The sequence below is a fragment of the Cibotium barometz genome, chromosome 21 (genome assembly GCF_041138505.1).
Source record: "Cibotium barometz isolate CiBa-2024 chromosome 21, ASM4113850v1, whole genome shotgun sequence".
Lineage (NCBI taxonomy): Eukaryota > Viridiplantae > Streptophyta > Polypodiopsida > Cyatheales > Cibotiaceae > Cibotium > Cibotium barometz.
This window is the reverse complement of record NC_141066.1, coordinates 20,218,583-20,234,787: the sequence shown is the minus strand read 5'-3', so window position 1 is coordinate 20,234,787 and position 16,205 is coordinate 20,218,583. Positions and strand designations below refer to the sequence as shown.

Here is a 16,205-nt window from a genome sequence, read left to right as displayed (position 1 = left end):
TATGTCATTTTGCTAGAAAAGTATAAACTAGAAATATTCCCACAAGGCATCTCCATAAGAATAGATGCAATTTAAGAGGCAGCTTTCAACCCCAAATCATTCAAGCCTTTGTTTCAACCATTTAGTATTCTTATGCAATCCCCATAAAGTATCAGCATGAGGTTGAATCCACAGTGAAGGGAGAAACAATTTGTACACATTACTTATTACTGAGAAAGCACATTCAATTAAAGAGAGCTCGTATGACCAACAAGTTGCCAATCATGAAGTGTGTCTTGATCATCCAAGAGTGGGATGGGTTCAAAAGATGACAAAAACATAGTAATAGTTTTCCACACTCACCTCTGATGCAAACTGAAGTCGTGTTTCGAACAGGCTTGTGGAAAAGTCATCACACAATCAAGACATTTTAATGCTCCATTTGATCTTTGACAAGCTTGTTGTCTTCTTTGTTCTCCATTGCCACTTGAAGGTTTTTTTCAATACCTTGAATCATTTCTATATCATCTTTCATTTTCGAAAGACTCTGTTCTAATTTTTGTTTCATGAAATTAATCTCACAACGAGCAAGATGATTTTCTACTTTAAGAACATCATATTTCTTGTATTATCATAAAAACCATATCATAAATTAAAACGTTTGTACAAGGGCAATAGAGTTAAGTGGAAATAAATTAGTTCTAATAGCATATACGTGAAAGAAGAAATAACACAACGAAGAAAAAAGGTGAAGATCTCTTCAACGAACAGCATCATCGTCTAAGTAGGCACAACGACAAGAGCCAATTAACTTGGCATTCTAAAGTTTGATAAGAACAACTTGGCATCCTCACCGGGCTCTCCAAAGAATAAGGGGTAGCCTACATATGGTGGTAGAGCATCAAGGTCCTAACTCGCAATTTGGGGCATGAACTTAAAAAAAGTTGGTTCTTCTTTTATTCCAAAAGATACAAGTACAAAAAACATGATAGAAATGTCTCTTGTGGTGAAGAAACAAGTACAACAAAAGAGCCAAAGGATGTAGCTTTTGTGCTCAAGAGAGTGTGCAGTTGGAATAATGTGTACAATAGTGTTGTTACATTTAAAGCATCTTTCTTACCTTTTAGGTACATGTTATTGAAAAATCATAAAAGTGAGTCAAATGCATATAAAATCTTGTTCTGTTTATGTAATGTAATATAATGTGTTGAGTCAAATTATACCTTTCGATTATTTATTTGAAGAAGAGGTTGTGAGAAAGCTCTACGTCTTCTTCATTCTGCAAGTCAATTCTAAGTTGTTCCAAAGAACATTTTTGCCTGATGGATATTACGTTAATATTGTTTTCATCGATAAAAATGTTAATATCCATGAGTGGATTATTAAATTAATACTGTTTTAATATCCATGAGTGGATTATAAGTCATTCAAGTTATGATCTAAAAGGAACAAGTCGTCCAGCCACAATGTGCCAACGACTAGAGTATAAAGATAACAAAAAAAATTGACTCCCTGTCATGTATTTACATGACAATTAATCTGATAGGACTTGACATTCCACACTATTTTCTATTCTCTTATTCCATCCTTAATCTAAGAATTCTAAATCTAGAGACTTGCATATGAAAATTGTCTATATAATTCGAATATCTGAGTCTAAGAATAAGTCGACAGACATTCACAAGCATGTTTATCTTTATTTTTATTTTCCTAGTAGCTATATTTGGTTTCATTGACTTTTGCAATTCTTGGAAAAGCTTGCATCTAAAGCTCTCACTAGTGCAAGGGCTTGGAACCTCACCTCTAAAGTCCGGCAAAGTCAGGCTTTGTAGTGACCCAAATCGATCATTACTACATGGTGCATTATAAAAAGAGTCATAGAAGAATATACCACTTTGTACAAGTGATCTTGGACTCCTTCCTCTGTATTGTTGTTGCTGTGCAATAAATGTGTAAATAATATCAAAGATTCTTATAATAGACTCCACACATTCCCAATCCATAAGAGTTGAAGGATACACATCTATAAAAATAATAAAAAGCTTCATATAAGTATTAAAAGATATACCTATGCAAAATATGATAAAAATAAAGAAATATTCTTATGATTTGGTCGATGGAGAGAAAGGTCTTTGTGTCTCTTTGGCAAGCAAAGCTCTTTATTCATGTACACATGCTGTATAGGAACTTTTTTGATAGAATTTTTATTTTGCCCAAGTCTAAAATCTTTTATCCTTCCCTTCCATGAGATGAGGTAAACTCATTTGTACTTGATCTTCAAGACTTACATTTTTGTAAAAGAACCCAAGTTTCTTTTCCAATTGTTGTGGGTATCCAGTTGTTATCTTCATCTAGCGTATTTGATATAGAAATAGAAGTAATCGAAGAAGAAGGGCGACAAGAACATAACATTGTTTGTAAAATGTATTGAAAAATGATATACATATAGATAAGAGATACATAGATAATAGAAGATAAGGAAGAAAGTTAATAGAAGACAAAGAAGAACATGGTACTAAATGTACTTGTTTTCAATGAATAGTATATCTTCTACGAGATGTTATATATAATAAATGAGTTTTCTCAGTAAAGATTTTATTTAAATATTTTAAGTACAATTAGTGTCATATTCGAAAGTATTATTGAGATATTTTAGAATATTTATATACTATGCTTTTATACTAAGAAATAATATGCAGTAAATAAGAAACTTCCATTACAAATGCCTTTCTCTTATTAGTCTAAGACCCTTCTCTCTCTAGAATGAAACGGCCCAAAAAATGACCTCCCAATTCTCCTAATGGGAGTCTGAGTTTTTCTAGATCTGACAGGAGGAGTATTGGCCCTAACCTCTCCAAATTAGATTGGTTCTATTATGTAGATGAGTGGACTTGTGGTCATGGTGGCATGATTGGTATTTTGGCAGCCATGCACTTCTTTCTCCAATAATGCACCCGTTATTCTCTCCTTAGAGAACCCCTTATGGCAAGACAGACATTTGAGTATCCAAATTACATATAGCCTCATCCAGGACTCTGATATTTACATCAGGATTGAGGGGATTTAAAAGTGCCTAGATTTTCACTTAGCAGCAGGCATCGTTGGACGTAGACCTTGGAGAGATTAGCAATATACTACATGAGGCATAGCAAAGCAAATTAGCTAGCTTCCGAGAGCAGGAGAGGAGCATTTGCACGGGCCTAGCTTCTCTACAATGGCTTTAGGAGTGTACACTTGATAGCCTGTGGATTGAGACTCAATTGGCTACTACCCGTAAAGAGCTCAGATCCATGGAGGATGGAGTTCATATACCATGCTAGAGCCTCTTTTGGATGCACGGGGGAGTCAGGCTCACTAGGGAGTTCTTTGCCATTGCCACAATGTTCTTCAGCTCTCTTCTCATGGGGGGGTGACCCCATATTCTCACAGGTGCTAGATGTGCATGAGCGAGTCTGGCGGTCCCTCATGCTCTTCAGACCTTCCTCTTGACCACCTTCACATCTTAGGAGCTAGCGGTGGCTTTGATGACACTACCTAGGGGCAAATGCCCGGGTGAGGACAGGCTTCTAGTCTCCTTATTTCTCTAACACTTGGATCTCATGGAAGGCATCCTCAGCGCTACCTTCAATGAGATAATGGTTTACGAGAGACATGTTGGAGAGGTTTTCTGAGGGATCCCACTTGATTTCCAAGGAGGGTGGTGAGACAGATTGGAGATTCGACAATGGAGACTCATCACCCTCCTAGGGACCACCCCTACAACATTTTAGCCAAGGCCATCGACTGAAGGCTGCAACCCTTCCTCCCTGATGTGATTCATGGTACATAAACAATCTTTGTTCAGGATCGAAGCATCTTGGACAACATCTTTACCTTTTGGGAGGCGATTGCTTCGACTAGGTTGTGCCAGAGCAGGATCTGATTAATCTCCTTCTAAATTTTAAGAAAGCCTATGATAGAGTTGATTGGGACTTTTTGAAGGGAATGATCTACAAGATGGGTTTTCTAGAGGAGTGGATCCGAGGTGTTTCAGGACTCTATTCGGCTTCACACAGCCATGTTCTTATTAAGGGAGCTAGAGGTGACAAATTTCCGCTCTCACTTAGTATGGCAAGGCTACCTTCTAGCGCTTTATCTATTCCTGTTTGTGGTGGCGGCCATGAGCAATTTTCTCTCTGCCGCCGCCCAGGAGACAAGGCTTCAAGGACTGCGTCTTCCCATCCACGAGAGCAGAAGGAACTACTTAATTCAAAGTTCATCAATGGGGGACGAGGGGAACCTTGAGAGATTCGCCAAGGCGAGTAAGATCTTTTGTCATGCTTTTGGGGCGCAGATCAATTGGCACAAATCGTGTGGTTTTTGGGTTGGCTCGTCGCCTACCCCAACTTGGCGTGCAATTGATGCTTTTCAGTGGGTCGTCCCGAGGGGCACTCCAGTTTGTTATCTAGGATGCCAAGTTGGCATTGATTTCTCCCCCAAGCAACAGCTAGTCCCTCTTATTTGGAGAATTCAAAAGAAGCTGCTATATTGAAGTTCTTCCAAGCTTTCCTTAGTTGACCGAGTTGTGGTGGCGAACCAGGTTTTGTGGTGGCGAACCAGGTTCTTCTCGCCGCCACCTCCTTTTGGTCTTTCTACCAGGCGTATTGGTCAGGTTCAGCATTTGTTGATCAGCAGCTTTCTCTGGGCTAGCAACGACGAGAGGCCCACCTAGGCCAAGGTGTCTTGGAGAGTGACCATTCAACCTGTGAGTGATGCAAAGGGGACTTGGGCATCATCGACCCCTGCATTCAGAGTTGTTCCCTTTTGGGCAATTTGATTGTTCAAGGTCTTCTTTTGGGTGGTGAGCCTTGGAAAAGGACTTCCTCCTGGCTAGGGTCTCCATTCGCACCTGATCTTGGGAGGCCCTTGGCCTCAGAGCACAAGATGGATTTTCATAGAGATAGGGGCATGTAGCTTTAGCCCAGCATTCAAGTACAGATTTGTAGCCAATCTCTTGCATGCTTGGGATTATCTCAGGTCGGTCCTTTAGCAGTTAGCTCCTTTAGCCTTCGAGGAGCGTCTTCGATAGCCTTTGTTCCGGAACCCCATGGTACGTTTGCCTAGCGGTCACATGTTCGAGGCTCGCCCACACATATCACGGGGAGCTTTAAGCATGGGCCTCAAGTCACTTGGAGCTTGGCTCACATTTAGGTAGTTGCCCCCTAAGGCCCATGAGAGGAACCTTACTGGGATTCGGAGCAGGGATAGACTTAGCCTCGACAACATCGACTCCGCCATCTCCCCAGAGTGGCTAGCCCCGATACCAAACCACCCTCCCCCGCAATGGCTGGGATTTTTAGCATAATTGCCAGTATGTTGGTCATGGTTTGAGTCTGTTAATGTGAGCTCGATAAATAACAACAGAAGGTTTGTCTCTTTTCTCTTAAGAAGACTGGGTAAATACTGAGTGTTTGTATGTCTTTTAATGCACATAAACCAAGCCAACACAATCCTCTCTAGAGATAAATATAGGGAGCCAATGGCTTATGAAATAGATCTTGTTTAGTAGATGGTAGTTGTGGGCAAAACCCTTCCGTATATACTCTTTCTAATTTCAAAATGTGGGCTTGTCTTGCTAAGCCGATAGCATGGAGACGTGATTTTGTGGTGACCAAACCCCTAGCATAGGAACAACACAGACTCTCGTGAAGGTTCAAACCTTATAATTGTGAAGGAGTCAAAGCCATGCAAATTAATGGGTTGGCATTGCAGCACCGACAGCTCGTATTTAGAAACCTGGCGACATCGATAATGAAAAAGCTCTTGCACGTAAGCCATGATGAGCTATTCATGTGGTGTGCCCTGATAGGGGCATTCTCTGCAATAACTGCTAACCGATAAGAAAATCAGAAGAGAAGGCGGTCATCGCTTGGGTACAAGAACCAGATAAAGAAATAGCGAAGGAGCCGGGGTCAAGCTCTGTAGAAGACTGATTAGAAAACCTATAAAAGGAAGAGAAATGGTCGAGCACAGAGAAGCGAGAGGAGTAGAGAGTATTTAGAAAGAACTCTCGGCTCTTGGTCTGCCTGCATATCTACTAGCAAAGAGAGTGAAGGTGTGCGCAAAAAAGAACGAACTCTAGGCTTCTGGCTCGCTTGTGCACCTACAACCAAACCAAGAGGGTGATGCTCTAAAAAAAAATCTACTAAATGTGCACTGCTCGAATGTAAAGATGGTATCCAAGCTCCAGCTGTGAAGGCAGCCGCTTGTGTTGAAGACTTCTGCAAGTGAATGAGAGTAGTGAAAAGAAGCTACACAAGAAGAGTCTAAGGTCCACTACTTCAACTTAAGGGATGAAAATATTGTATATGTTGGCGTATCATTTCAGTCATTTTAGCTCTCTCGTCTGTAAATCCAACCAACCTGCTTTGCTCTTCTACTTTTTTTTCTCAGAGGTTTCACAAAACCTAAATAAGAAATTATCTTCATCCTTTAAGTTCACTCTTTATAACATGGTTTTTGACTCACTCAAGCTCAAGTTTTGTAGCTAAGCCTCAGCATTGAAGAGATTATACTAAATGAAAGGCATGTGAGCAAGGGCAAAAAGACAGTTGTGAGTATCTACTCACTTCAAGAAAGAAAAAGGGAGCAAGAGATTGACGAGATCCCTACTCTCTCAGTGGGTGTTTGTTCAAGGCAAGATATCTAAAGGATAAGAAACTCTTTCAAAAAGGCTCAGAAAAATGAAATAATCTCAAGGCTTAAACATCTGTCTCTTATATGTGATAGGGGTTTCTTTATTTGCTTTCTAATACATTCACTTTAAAGAACCCAAAATAGATTAGAGGAAAAGTTGTTTGCTAACTTTGACAAGGTATAACCAACAAGTCTAATCACCAATCTTATGTCAGCTTCCCTGGTGTTGTGGATGTTTTGTGATATTGTCTTGTTATCATCAAAGTTTTGGTGAGAGTTAGAATCAATATATAACAATCATTGTATAACCTTTGAACATTTTGTAAAACCTTTTACGCTTGAGGGTGAGTGAGTCAAAGAGAGTGTAAGTTGATTGTCTTGGAAGCAGTTATGTGTTGTCTCCAAGTTTGTGAGATTTCAAAAAAAGTTCTACTTTGATTGTATGGTCAAGATTCATCAAACGACATCATAAACACTCTTCTTGCAAGATGGAGATCAAGTCTACAACAATGATTTTATCTTTGGTTCTTGAACCTCATGTCAAAAATATTATTTGTCTTGGGTTCATTGTAGAGGTGCTCAACTCTATAAGAATGGAATATGAATGGTTTTACTATTGAGGCTTCCCAAATGGATGAAAAACATTCACCTATTCCTACATCTTCCAGAGGAGATCCTACATATGCTAAAGTTTGTGATGAAGAAGATCTCCACTGACCTAAGTTGTAAATCACAAGTTTTATTTGTGAGTTAGTGTAAATGACATCAACTTCTACTTTGCTAGTTTGTTGTCAATATTGAACTCAATGTAAATGAAAGCTTTCTTGTTGTCTTCCATCATCTCAAGATTTCGCTTAAACAGCTATCACCGAATGTCAAAGGAAGTTTATTTGAGATTGAAGAGAGAGAACTTGTGTTGATAGTTATTTAGTGTGATTTCATTTGAGATTTATTGTGCAACTTGGTCAGTTATAGAGGCATTCTCGTTCAAAGACCAAGTCTCACAACATGCTTGGCCATTGGAGATAGACTAGCATTATGACCAAGGTGTAGCCACCCTTAGGAGTCTTAGTGTCGTCATCTTTGGGATTGCCCGAAGGCTTAGCATGTTTGGCAATGGATCCTACACATTTTCAATATGGATCGGGCCTTCACCCGTATTGTTACGTGGAGCACAATCGCTTGGGCCACGGAGGCTACAATCGTCATGCCATATGAGGGTGAGGGACTTGCCCTTCAAGTCTCTCACCTTCATATTAGTACAGTGGCAACTCCAGCTGCACCTACAAGTCACTGGACTCTAGATTCTTGCCAAAGATAGGATATTTGCGGCAATGTTGTTGCGCAGCACATTTGGAGAGCTCAATGTAGCAAAGCCATCGAAGGCACCCTCACCCACCAGTGGAGTCCATCCGGAGCATCTGGCTCGACATCATTCATTCCCTCTGTGGTCAGTGGAGGAAGATGCAAGGTGGCTCACACCGTATGCGGAAGCGTCGGGAGGCCTTTTTGAGGATCTCGCATCACGGTCCCTTTCTTACTGATAGTGGTAGATAGCGAGTCCACCTGGCACTACAAACCACCTGTGGTTGTTTTCCCCTCCATCCATTGTATGAGATAGCCGCCTCATCCTAGTGTGGCCAGCTGGAGGAGAAGAGCATCCTCCCCTTTTAAACTTCTCGACTCCCGCTTCCCATTTGGGGACAAGTTTGTATTTAGCCTTCATGGCTGTTTATCGGTAGCTAATAGAAGGATTTTTTTCCCAGAAAAATAAAAATAAAAATTATCAAAGCACACATGCCATTTGCACCAATGTATGATACACAAGTTGTAAATAAAGTCAGTGGGTGTTTCAATAGGTATCTGTCAACAACTAGTTGAGGTTGTTCCTTACAGTATGTTAGAAATAAGCTTCAATTTGCAGTTTATATTCCTCCTATAAAAATAACAAGATGTGATAACTTTACAGCTCATTAGTTCGCTTCAATTTGGTATAACATGGACTCAATTACGTCACAAAGAAAATCAAAATGCAAAAAAAAGCTGTGTACCTGCCATATGCATAGAGGAACAATAAAAGCTCAACACAAAGAGCTCAAAAATAAGCACCAGTAGAGCAAGGAACGCATTATAAGCAAGGCCCATGCATTAAACAACCCAAACCTTGCAGGATCCCTGTTGTGGATTCCATCCCCAGGGCTGGGATGCTCTCTTTTAGGAGAGTGTAATGTATTTATTTTAGTGATAGGCATGATCTATTCCAGTGGCTGCAGCCAACTTACTAAATGGGCCCACTACACAGCTGCGGACTCCTGGGATGCTATCTTTACTAAAGACGGAGCCAGAATTTCAATCAACCCATTTGGATTATCCACATGCAGCCAATGCCCTGCTTTTTCAAGTATGTGATAGGCGACAGTCCCTTGGTTAGGTCTTGGGGTCATACTTGCTTCAGCCAGCTTCTCCAACTGAGACAATATTGATGGGTACCATCGATCGCTATTCTCAGCTCGTACTATACCAATGTCCATTGCCTTTGGTGGAGACTCTAGAAAAGGCCAGTAGTTGGTTTGCCTGCAAAAGACAAATATGTAAGCATGTTACACGCCAGAAACAATTGTGTAACTGCAGTAGAGGAAGAAGCACAGTAGCAACTCTGAAACCAGTGGAGTCTCAAAAAGAAAACTTTCAAGAACCCTGCCCCTGCACGCGCACACATGTGCACAATTTTTTATTTCAGCAATACCAGATATGCTGAACATATGGCGACTGTAAACTCACATCAAACATGCAAAAGTTATCTATTACATCCAAAATCAAAATGCCTTTAAAGGCATTCCTCTTCTATGAACAAAGGATGGGGGAAAAAGAACCTACTTGTAAGAAAGATACATGTCATAGATCCCTTTGACATCAAAAATCCAAGTCATCTGCTCACTTGATGTGTCAATCCTTTTGAGGTTACTTCCAAGCCAGTCGGCAAGAGACTTGGAGAAACCCTCCTTCACCAGGTGTTCCACGAGCCATCTGCATGCGAAACACCAAACTTTCATCATCTTAGATCATTCTATGGACACACCAACTTGAAAAGTCACCAAAAAATCAGAGACTTGGCACAAGCATTACGTAAAAATTAACCTGCGAGAAGGCACAGGATCCGGGAGTTTCTGAATAGACTCCAGAACACCCTCAACTTCTCCTTTTTGCTCAATATTGATATTGGCTGGCACGGAATCTAGAACCCACAACTGTTCTGCACCATAGTGTTTTGACTCGTCAGATCTACACATAATTCAACGAGTCTTGAATCTACAAGTTCCACATGAAGAATTTCATGCATTGACGTGAAAACCTGCATAATGCATACAAACCTTGCCCCTCCTATTGTACCATGAGGACTCCCCCTGACACATCATTGATGGAGTTAAAGACTGTCCTTCGGCCACGGTTGATAGTGTTGGCAAGCCCTTTTACAGACGTACTATGAAACTAAGAGCCTACTCCTTGTTTTGAGACTGTCTCCTGGAAACTCCACACGTTTAAGGAAACTCTCAATTCATACACCAGCTGCACTGGGTGTCATGTGGACACATCTATACAAAAGTGCACAGTTACCTTTTGAATAAAGACGAGCACTAGGCATTTTGTAAGCTCTAGTCCAAGGACCCATCGCCAGTTGCCATCAGGATAGACCAGGGATAGGTCAGTCAGTCAGTGCATTGTCCCTACAGTAATGTGACCCACTTGAAGCACCAAGTGTCCAGGCAGCTTATTAGGCCAGAAGCTGGGCATCAGTCACAAGTATGTGTGATTTCGTCGCCCTCGAGTGTTCAATAGGTTACAGGGCACTTGACGGTTTCATTCAGCCATATCCTTTCTACTTGAATTTTAGTTGTATTACTTACTTTCTTATACATATACAAACAGTAGTTTAGAAGTCGTGTGTGTTGTATGTGTGATTTCGTCGCACTCTTTTCTATATCTGAAAAACCCTAGTACATAGGCACGAGTGCACAGTGTTCTACATATTGCAAGCGATGCAAATTCATGGCACCATCGGGAAAGGTCAAGATGAAATCATCTAAGGTTGAGGAGCAGCCCAAGACCGAGAGTGTTGGTACAAGCAAGGGAGAGCTTCCAAGACGGGACGAGCTTCTAGGAGACGCGATCACAGAAGGTGTTTCCAAAGAGGTATCGTTGCTTGAGATGCAAATTGCAATTGTCAGAGCTAGAACCCGAAATCCCATAGATTCCCGGGAAGGTGGATCTCTCCAAATCCCTAGAGGAGGAGGTTAGCCTAGTTGTCAAGGAGCTTCCGAGTCTCTCCAAGTTCGACATAGGAGGATGAGGCTACATCTCTTGTAGAAGACCTAGTAGCCGAGCCATAGAGCTTGGAGATCAAGATGTTGGATATGAATTGAGCCTCCAAATGGACTGGAACAGAAGAGGAGAAAAGGTGCATGATTTGCGTAAGTCCCCCAAGTTTAGCAGGAGAGGAGGTCACATGCATCACCCATGTGAGTGCCACGTGGACATGCTTCCTACTTGCAGCCGCTTTTTAGGCAAAGTACAAGGCAGTGTATGGCCTGTTTGGGACGATTTTGGCAACCCAATAGGTGCCCCGAGGTTCCCAAGACATGCACCAATACAAGTTAGGCACAATATGAACACAATAAATGACGTTTTGGACAACTTTTTGGGGTCATCAGAGGGCTGGCCAACCAACATCATGACACCCTATAAAAGGGTAGTTAAGAGTTCATTTTAGGCATTTCATATCATCAGCCCTTGCACACATACAGGGTGAATACAACTATCTATTGAAGTCTCCAGTCCTTAACGCAAGCAGCATATGGAGATCGTGACAAAGCTGTGAATCATTAAGTTATCTATGCATCGGTAGATAGGTATGCATAATGAGGATCTCATCCAAGTTCCAAGTTTATCATTGTAAATACATCATGCTTTGCAATATACAGTATCTCTCTCCTTGTCTTCTGTGTGCTTGCAATTAAGTTTGATTAGCGTTAATCTATGTTTTAGTCTTTCTACTACGTCACTCATGTGACAAGAGGAGAGTTGGTTTCAACCCACCAACTTTGCGCAAACCAAAGGCAAGTGGCACCTCTTGGCATAGTTGAAGGAGTTGCCATGCATATATATACAAGGTGTAACTTTCATGATCAATTTCGTGGTCATTCATCTACCATTGCAAGATTCTTACTCTCAAATCTTGGCGAGACCATAGCTTAGGGTTGCAAGGGTGATCCATGATTCGGGAGAAGATACTATACATGTACCAGTGGGAGGCAGGTCACTCTGTCTAAAGCACAAGCCAGCACTTGATTATTAAATAGGTAAAGTAGACTCATGGTCAACTTCAGTGGTACTCCCTCAACCTCCTAAGCTAGAAGAGGATATTAGTCTCAATGGTGTATTTAAGTTAAGAGTATAGAGACATGGATGAGTCTTTATCAGAGCTTTGGAAGGTCTAACAGATAATAGAAAAGCTTACCTTAAAGCTTGAAACTAGAACCTCGAATACAAGAGGAAAATGATACACTAGTGGAAGTTGATGATGGATTGGAGAAGTGTAAAGCAGTCTTTCTTGACTATTGTATATAGATATAATAAGTTTGTTCAGATAACACCTTGGAAGCAAACTGTGATAGCTAAGGATGCTATTAGATTGTTTATGGCTTACCTAAGACCATACTTTTGCTTGATACAAATTTTACAAGTCACTTTTTATGTGCTTTGTTTGACAATTTTGGAATGAAGTTACAAAATGTTCTCCAAGTGTGTTTCATTCATAGGCGGACGGGCATATAGAAACTTATAATCAACTTGCCTTCCCTGTAACCAGTACAGCGTCAACAACCAACAAGGTAAGTGGAAATACGCACTTGTCGGCAACTAGGATCTCATGACTCAGTTACTGGTGTAGCCACAAACTCTGGCTTTGGCTAGTCCTCCCAGAAAGAATCCTCTGCTTGCGTTGATCCTATTGTCAACATCTGCACTTCATCTTTTCACCGGTCTACACTCTACTCAAGGACACTCTCTCTTGAACCACTTCTAATCCATAATCCAAGGAAACTTCCTCCTCGTCAGTTTCGACCCCCAGTGAACTCTCCACTTATGTGCCTTTGTTCACGGGATTTGCGATTGACAACGCTACGCTAACCATTCACTTAGACTCATTAGACACATAAATAATACAGAAAAAATTCAATCAAAGAGTTTAGCAACACATGTGGGCAAGCACAAGCAGAGTTTCCCTGCAGTGGATTTTGTTTGAGCCATGGCCATGAAAAAGCATCTGCAGGGACAACAATAGGTGGAAGGAGTGAAAGAGAAATCTTCCCTACTAGGCCCTTGCTGCATCCTATCTCTATTCAGAATTCACACTCTGCAAAGGAAGAACCCTTTCCACTCTGGGTAGACAAGGAGAAAAATTGACTACGAATGCCTTCCATGTGATTTGAGTTTTTGCTTGTAGAGAAAAAACTGTAGCAATGACATAAGCCCAAAATAAAAAGGCTATCAGAAGTCACCTGACTTGGGATCATTGCTGAAGACCCGAATCGCCCATTTGCACAGCTCTCTCCAAACTCAAGAGCAACTTTACCACCCAGGGAGTGCCCCATGACAACATCAGGCCATTTTGATAGCTCTGATTCAACGAGCTCTGCAATATCCATGGCCGCCGATTGGATGTTGTGAGGAGGTTTCAGATGCTCCAAGCCAGCAGAGTTTCCATGGTTCCTCAAATCCACCAAAGCAAGCTGCCAACCTGCATGTAACACCATTTGCAGGCTTCAAGCCATTGCACAAGATCACTGCGCATTACCAATTGTAGACACACAGAAAATGCAGAGCATAGAGTGTATGCATGCATGTTTGGGCATGCACAAGGACCACAAGGACCATATGTCCTTGTGCTCAAGTGCACACACACCTTCGCAAGAAAAAAAGTTAACAAATAGAGAACAAAATACATTAAAAGAAAATACATGCACACTAAAAAACATCCTGAAACATTTGTAAAATAGTGACATTTTTATTTTAATTCTTGAAGAGCAAAGCAACAATTATGCTTTCATCAGTACTGAATCACCACCAACAAATACATTTTAGAAAAATAGAGAACAAAAAAAGAAGAAAAGGAAATATATGCACACTAAAAACACCCTGAAATAATTCTAAGACAGTGACCTTTTTATTTGATTCTTGATGACCAAAGCAACAATTATGCTTTCGTCAGTACCCAATCACCAGCAATGGGTAGCAATTTTGATCAGCATGAATGCCAGGAGTTGGGATGGAAGAGCTGAAGCCTCCCTCATTGTGCTGCTGTAGGGCATCTCTGCATGACCTGCTTGCACCCCGTCATCATGCCCTCCCCACACCCCTTTCCCTAGCGTGCAAGCTGTCCCGGACTCCTATGCCCGATCCAGTCGCATTCCACCCCTGCAGTCCCGCCCCCTGCCTGTGTCAAGTTTGCCAGGAAGTCCACACCACGCCTACTCTAGTCTGCCAAGCCCTGCCCGGCTGCAAGCTTTGCCACCCGCATCAACTGTGCCATCCCCCTTTTTTCATCTTCTCTGCAGCCAGCCATCTCCTTCCTCTGCAATTTCTTGGCACCTCTAGCCCAGCTGCTGCCCTCCCTTTTTTTCTCTACCTCCCAGCTCTCCCTCACACACTTTTGCCCCATACTTCTCCCTTTTTCTTCAACCAACCAAACCCCAACACCCCGCAGCACTGGCATTGGAAAATGCAGTTCTCACGAGGGTGCTAGTTTTTCAGGCATTTAATCGCTCCGGTCCTTCCTGCAGAGGACACTCTGGAAGGCACTTCGACTCCACAATGGTAGCCACCCTCAGTTGCCCATTTTTTCAAGTGGACCTCCAGCTCTTGCCAACTATTGTAGCCTCAGTGATAACCATCACCCTTGCACCACGCCATATTATTGTTTGTTTGAGATTATAAGTTTAAAACCTAAAGCATTTCTCTTAGAAAAAGGAACCTAGTGTTTGTACATGCACAACAATATTTCTTTGAAAGATTAAAGTATATAAAGAACTGCATGTTTAAAGGGCTTAAGAAAGAGCACAAGTTATAATGATGTTTCTTGTTTGAAAGGATAAAGAAAATGTTGGGTAATTTGGAGTTAGTCTGGAGTCTAGTCCAAGTGTCCTTAGTGGAGTGCAGACGCTAGGTGTCAGCACCCTCTTATTAAGGGTCAAAAGATAAGGCCTTGGTGCCTATAAAAGCATGTATTTGGGTGGATTCGTTATCGCAGTGGATATCATTTGAGTTGTGGAAACTTGCTCTCTTGGCTTGAGTATCTCATCTCTCTCTCCTTATTTCTCTCTCTCTCTTCATCTTGTTCAACCATAGCCATGGCTTAAACCTTCTTCTCTCTCCTACACACTCCACCATACAATGATATTTCATCCTCCATAGCTGTATGTGTGATCTTGTAATATGCAGAAGATTACAAACAGGATTATACTCTGATAATGAATATTCAGCACCTTGGTTCTTGATGATAGCACCATGTAATGAAGATAGGAGTGTGTGTGTGTGTGTGAGAGAGAGAGAGAGAGAGAGACAAAGAAAGAAAGTTGTATTAACATCTACAAAAGGCCAAAATGACCTATGAGACCAAAAGGTTACATCATGTCCATGAAATACATCATCATGGGTACTAAAAATAAAATTCAAAGAAAGTGATAAGAGCTGAAATGTCAGATCTGATCCCAAAACAAAAAGCGTGCAGCTCTCATATCACCCTAAAATATCCCGCATAGGACGCTGCAACATGGCACCCAATGAAGTAAAGTTGGGCCGGCGGGAGAAAGTCCTATGGTGGTGGGAGATGATGGCTCTGATCCTCCTGTAGTGACGCGGGCGTGGGCGGGGACCACAAGGTCGAGGGCATCGGGCTCTGCATAGCTCAATGGCTCTGTCTAGTCACTCCTCTCAGCCAATCTTCCGCATCAGCCTGAAGGTCGGGTGTGGTGGGTGAATCTGCCCTCATCACCCTAGTCTGGAAGGAGCTCTCTGTCCTGGTCCTCTGACGGGTACCGCTGGTCTAAGCCGCAAAAGGGACTCCCTTTGTCTGTGAAGCTCTAGGAGGAAAAGTCCCTAGCATCTCTGGTCTGGGATATCCATGATCTTGGGTCTCCAATGACCAAACCTACTACAAGCAGTTTGCTTAGGAATTGACTTCACTAAGCCTTCTTTGAAATCCTTATCCAAGTTGCCAAAGTGGTCCAAATTCATCTCGGAAGAGGCACTGGAACCTCCCCCTAATCTCATAGTATATTGGGCATCTGCATACATAAAGGGCCTCTGACTTAGCCTCTGTGTGACAAAGCTGACATATCTTGCCCTCTCGTGCAGCTGCCCTCAACTCATATCTGGCTGTCTCCACTCTCAACTGATGGGATGAGGTGCGGATTTATCCAATCGCACATTGCACCCCAAATGACACATGTGTGTCCATGTAGTGCGGGCGTGTGATGAAGTTGACCTCTGTCAGG

General features: G+C 41.9%; 1 protein-coding gene across 1 annotated transcript in view; it reads right to left on the bottom strand.

Annotated features, from left to right (window-relative positions):
• Window positions 1–8,643: 8,643 nt before the first annotated feature.
• The window catches only part of LOC147626934 (uncharacterized), a 32,043-nt gene continuing 24,481 nt past the window's right edge, over window positions 8,644–16,205 (bottom strand). Inside the window, exons 2-5 of the mRNA XM_086815487.1 lie at window positions 13,212–13,450; window positions 9,793–9,902; window positions 9,532–9,681; window positions 8,644–9,228 (exon numbers count right to left, since the gene is read on the bottom strand). Coding sequence (XP_086671613.1) covers window positions 8,949–9,228; window positions 9,532–9,681; window positions 9,793–9,902; window positions 13,212–13,450 — 779 coding nt within the window. The 3' untranslated portion in view covers window positions 8,644–8,948. The remainder of the gene's footprint in view (window positions 9,229–9,531; window positions 9,682–9,792; window positions 9,903–13,211; window positions 13,451–16,205) is intronic.